This window comes from Bufo bufo, chromosome 7, assembly GCF_905171765.1.
Source record: "Bufo bufo chromosome 7, aBufBuf1.1, whole genome shotgun sequence".
Taxonomy (NCBI): domain Eukaryota; kingdom Metazoa; phylum Chordata; class Amphibia; order Anura; family Bufonidae; genus Bufo; species Bufo bufo.
The window spans coordinates 45,999,578-46,005,577 of NC_053395.1; the positions used below are offsets into that span (position 1 = coordinate 45,999,578).

Here is a 6,000-nt window from a genome sequence, read left to right on the forward strand (position 1 = left end):
TTTGGTGCACTAAGGGGGCATTTTTTTTACTGGCACATTATGGGAGGCACTATAGGGGAGAGCGGCACTATGGGGCATTATTTGGGGGCACTATGGGGGAGTGGAACACTATTGGGGCATATGGTGGCACTAAGAAGGGGCATTTTTTTACTGGCACATTTGGAAGAGGAGCACTATAGGGGCATCTGCTGGGGGCACTAAGGGGCATTTTTTTACTGGCAAAAGAGGAGCAGTATGAGGGCATTTACTGGGGCACTATATAGGGGTATTTTATACTGGCATACATTATGGGGACATTAGCTCAACTGCGGGCACTAAGCGGGGGTATTTCATGTACTGTCATATTATAGGGAAAATTAGTACTACTAGGGGGTATTATGGGGAGCTTTACTACTACTGGGGGGCTATGAGGAACATGATTACTAGGGCACTATAGGGGCATTATTACTACTAAGTGTGCTCTGGCAGAGAATTATTTCTATTGGTGGGATTTTGGGGAGCACTGTTACTTTGGGGGCACCCTGGCATAGTATCAGCTTAGCACAATTATTTTTGGGGGACATTATCTTTATACTATTAGTGTCTGGGCGCAGTTATTTTTTAGAGCACTGTGTGCCAATAATTGTTTAAGGGGGCACTATATGTGTGGTAGTAGAATTCCCAGGGGTACTGTTTCTGCAGTATAGTATTGGGGGCATAGCGGGTACAGTATTGGGGGCACTATCTGTGTGGTAGTAGTATTTCCAGGGGGACTGTTTCTGCAGTATAGTATTGGGGGTGGCAGGAAACTAATGTCTGTTTCTCAATCTCTGCAGAGACGGGAGATGGCAGAAAAATCATCATGGCGGTCTGGTCTGAATGGAGAAGATGAGGAAAGAGAACGTCTACAACAAAGGTGACATCACTGGATGTAAGAGGTATGGGGCGCTATGTAGGAGAGGAGATGCTCTGGCTCCTCCCCCTGCCATTTGCAGAAGGAGGATTCAGAGCTGAGTGAGGGCGACGAAAGGGGGCAGCAGGCCACGGGCGGGTGGCAGATGGTGGGGGGGAACCACAAGCCTTGAGCAGGATCAGGGGAGGGAGGAGAGCGGAGGAGCTTCCTGGCTGTAGCTTGTTATATATAAGGCAGTGCAGCCAGGACAGACCCTCCCCTCTCCGTATGATGTGTAGACAGGCCTCAACTATAGAATGTCAGCTGTACAGTGTGTTGGGAGTGGCCTATTATATGTAGGAGAGGCTTTTAATAATGGGTGGGGCTAAAAATGGGCCACTTGACTGGATTTGCCCCCCAGGACTAAGGCTGACAGCCCTCCCCTGATCTCAGGTGTCAATTATCCCGGGTTGAGGCCTGCACCTACAACATAGACTGGGAGCAGCTATTGTGGAATAATAACTATACAAATGCTGAATGGGATAGCTTTAAATCTACTTTGGGAAGTTATACTGGAAAATATATATATTCCTATAAGTAAGAATAAATGTCTAAACCATGTGGCTTACTTTTATGGTTAAAATGGCAATAAATTACAAAAAAGGGGGTGTACTCCTCTCACCACAGCCAGTTTTTTTTTGCTTTGTTCTTGAGCCATAACTTTTTTACTTTGTATGAAGTTATATTCTTGAATCCCTTTAATGACAAGGCCTGAATGACCAACAAATTTTTTTGTTTTTGTTTTTCTCCTCTGTCTTTCAGCAGCCGTAACTTTTTTATTTTTTTCAGTGACATGGCTTTCTAAGGCATTGTTTTATGCAGGAGAAATGTTATTGCCGTATTTTTCACTTTATAAGATGCATCCCCCCCCCCCCGCCCCCAAAAAAGTGTGGGGGGGGGGGGGGGAATGGTGGTGCATCTTATAAAGTGAATACTAGTGAGCACTTCCATTATGGAAACACTCACTCACTGGTGTGTATTAGGTGCAGTGAAGCGCTGTGAGCGCTGCCAGTACTCACCCTCCCTTTTCTTCTCAGGGGCCCCACTGCACAGCTGATCCTGCCCGCAAACAGCGGCAGGACGTAGTGCACGCTCTATGACCTAACACTGTACACAGTCAGGTGAAAGTGCAGCACGGGCTGGAGAAAACAAGGGAGTGTGACTGGAGGAGTAATCGGCAGAACTGGACAGTAGCAGCAGAGTAGGAGAGGTAAGTGAAATTCTTTATTTTATCTCTGATCTGAGGTCTGACATGGAGGTCTGATGGCGATCTGACATGGAGGTTTGATAGGGGTCTGATGGGGATTTGATGTGAGGTTCTAATATGGGGGTCTGAACTGAATTCCTGATTTGGGGGTCTGATCTGAGGATATGATGTGAGGTCTGATGAAAAATATTTATTTCTTATTTTCCTCCTCTAAAACCTGGTGTGCGTCTGATCACCAGGTGCATCTTATAAAGCGAAAAATATGGTACTTTTTGGCGTTGTTCGGGAGTACATATACATTACAGTGTAATTATATATATCATACACTCACCTATTATTAGGAACACCATACTAATACGGTGTTGGACCCCCTTTTGCCTTCAGAACTGCCTTATTTCTACGTGGCATTGATTCAACAAGGTGCTGATAGCATTCTTTAGAAATGTTGGCCCATATTGATAGGATAGCATCTTGCAGTTGATAGAGATTTGAGGGATGCACATCCAGGGCACGAAGCTCCCGTTCCACCACATCCCAAAGATGCTCTATTGGGTTGAGATCTATCCTGCTGGAAGTAGCCATCAGAGGATGGATACATGTTCTCATTCTGTTTACGCGAAATTCGGACTCTACCATTTGAATGTCTCAACAGAAATCGAGACTCATCAGACCAGGCAACATTTTTCCAGTCTTCAACAGTACAATTTTGGTGAGCTCGTGCAAATTGTAGCCTCTTTTTCCTATTTGTAGTGGAGATGAGTGGCACCCGGTGGGGTCTTCTGCTGTTGTAGCCCATTCGCCTCAATGTTGTGCGTGTTGTGGCTTCACAAATGCTTTGCTGCATACCTCGGTTGTAACGAGTGATTATTTCAGTCAACGTTGCTCTTCTATCAGCTTGAATCAGTCGGCCCATTCTCCTCTGACCTCTAGCATCCACAAGGCATTTTTGCCCACAGGACTGCCGCATACTGGATGTTTTTCCCTTTTCACACCATTCTTTGTAAACCCTAGAAATGGTTGTGCGTGAAAATCTCAGTAACTGAGCAGATTGTGAAATACTCAGACCGGCCCGTCTGGCACCAACAACCATGCCACGCTCAAAATTGCTTAAATCACCTTTCTTTCCCATTCTGACATTCAGTTTGGAGTTCAGGAGATTGTCTTGACCAGGAGCACCCCCCTAAATGCATTGAAGCAACTGCCATGTGATTGGTTGACTAGATAATTGCATTAATGAGAAATAGAACAGGTGTTCCTAATAATTCTTTAGGTGAGTGTATATTTGCCGCAGAAATATAGAAAAAAAGCAATTTTGGGATTTTTTCGTGTGGATACCTAAGGTGTGTATTTTTTTGTTTTATTTAATGTATTGTGGGAATTCGCTCTGGTAGTTGGGATAAGCGGGGGGCAGTACAGAGGCAAAGTACAAGTTAGTAATTCAAATGTCCGTGTTTATTCACACAGAAGGTCAAACAAAAACACTCTTTGCAAGGTTGGTGTTTGTTCACACCGAGTAAAAAGTTTGTGCATAACAAAAACGTCACCTTGTTGGCGGTTCTGCCTCCAGCAGTCCAAATGCAGGCTTTAGGTGGCCTGCATTCCCAACACACAGGTCTCCGCTTTTCAGCCCAGCACAGGGCTCAGTTCCCACACCAGCGATTGCCTTAGCTCCTCTGTCAGAGAGAGGTAATCACTCTCAGCTGACACTGCCAGCTGGGTTTTTTATAGGCCAGTCAAGACCCGGCCTGGAACGTGGGGAGTAGTCACCCACCCAGCACTTTGACTACTCCCAGTAAGAGCAGTCCCGAATCAGCCATACTTAAATAGCAAAGTGTCAATCAGCATTAGCTGCCGCTGACACCTGAAAATACCGGCTCTTACTTCACAAGGCCAGGAACCTCGGTGACACATACCGTATGCACAATAAAATATATTTTACACTGAATAATAGCATTATTTGGCAGGGGTGCCATTTTTTTTATTCTATTATTTATAACAAATGTTTATAATCCCATTATGAGATTACTATTTTATGACTTTTTATTTAAGGCTAAGAATGTATTAGCTTACTCCTCTATGCCAATAAATTATGCTCTGTGTCAGTATGACACAGGCTGCCCTAATGGCAAGCTTACTGAGCACACAGCCCTGGAGTCCTTCATAAGTCCTCAGGGACCCACACCTATCTTTAGAACTGAGCCGGCAAAGCAAAGAAAGGCGCACTGCTGTCTTCCATTCATTTCTGTGGGATTGCCGAAAGAAGCCGAGCTTGGCTATTTTCACTTCTATGGGGCTAACAGAAATAGCTGATCGTCAGTCCCTTAGAAATTAATGGAGGGTGGTCGCGCATGCGCTGTGCAGGCTCTATTCTAAAGATACAGGTAGGTGCGGGTCCCAGAGGTGGGACCCACACCTATCAGACATTGGGGGCGTATCCTGGCGATATGTCCCCAATGTACAAGTCTGGCCAGCCCTTTTAATGGACATACCGTATTTTTCACTTTATAAGACGTAACTGATGATGAGACGCACCTATGTTTTAGAGGAGGAAAAATAAAAAAATATATTTTTTATCAGATCCTTGGATCAGACCCCCATATCAGACCCCTATATCGGGACCTCAGGTCAGACCCCTATATCGGGACCTCAGGTCAGACCCCTATATCGGGACCTCAGGTCAGACCCCTATATCGGGACCTCAGGTCAGACCCCTATATCGGGACCTCAGGTCAGACCCCTATATCGGGACCTCAGGTCAGACCCCTATATCGGGACCTCAGGTCAGACCCCTATATCGGGACCTCAGGTCAGACCCCTATATCGGGACCTCAGGTCAGACCCCTATATCGGGACCTCAGGTCAGACCCCTATATCGGGACCTCAGATCAGACCCCCATATCGGGACCTCAGATCAGACCCCCATATCGGGACATAAAATAAATACATTCACTTACCTCTTCTGCATTGCAGGTCCGGCAGTCTCCCCTGCAGTCACGCTCCTTTGTCTTTTCCGGGTCCATGCCGCACTGTGACTTGACTGCATACAGCGCCGGGTTATAGTTCGTGCACTATGTCCTGATGCTATACACAGTCAGGACAGTGCAGCACGGCTCCAGGGAGGAAGGCCAGGGAGGGTGAGTACCAGCAGCGATCGCAGTGCTCACACTCCACTCCTCGCACCTACTGCTCTCTAGTACTCGCATTATAAGACACACTGCCATTTCCCCCCACTTTTGAGGTAAAAATGTGCATCTTATAAAGCAAAAATTTTTATGTTTTTAGGTTTTTTTCATCTGTGCTATGTAATGTATGTATAAGTGTCTAGTAATCATATAGGGATCTGCAAGGCTGATTTTCATTTATTTTTTATCTTATACAACAGATGAAAGGAATCGGATCACTCCAGGAAAAAAAAATCACTTAACCAATCAGGCAACATAGAAGAAACTGGAATTTTAAATGTATAAATTGACTGTATGTAAATGTCTCTCAATCAAACCTTTTCCCCAAAACTGTCGGTACTTATGTATTCTGAGATCTCTTATTCTTGGAGAATTGTCAAATATAATTTGTTAAAGATATACCGGTACATTGATTTTAAAGGAGTTTTCTGAAATTTTGATACTGATGGCATATCCTGAGGATAGGTCATCAATATCAGATTGAGGGGGGGTCTGACTCCCAACACCACCCCCAATCAGCTGTTTCACTTGAATGGGGCAGAGCTGCGCCTAGACCATATGACCGATGAAAGTGACGTCTCTGGCCTAGGAACAGGCTGCAGTGCTCACCAGAGTACCGCTGCCTCTTCAAACAGCCAATCAGCAGGGGCGCTGGGAGTCAGACCCCTGCAGATCTGATA

At 45.4% G+C, this 6,000-nt stretch overlaps 1 protein-coding gene across 1 annotated transcript in view; it reads left to right on the top strand.

Annotated features, from left to right (window-relative positions):
* The window catches only part of VWA3A (von Willebrand factor A domain containing 3A), a 166,323-nt gene extending 160,570 nt beyond the window's left edge, over positions 1 to 5,753 (top strand). The window contains exon 34 of the mRNA XM_040441103.1: positions 5,521 to 5,753. Within this exon, the coding sequence (XP_040297037.1) occupies positions 5,521 to 5,579 (59 nt within the window). The 3' untranslated portion in view covers positions 5,580 to 5,753. The remainder of the gene's footprint in view (positions 1 to 5,520) is intronic.
* The last annotated feature ends 247 nt before the right edge of the window (positions 5,754 to 6,000 follow it).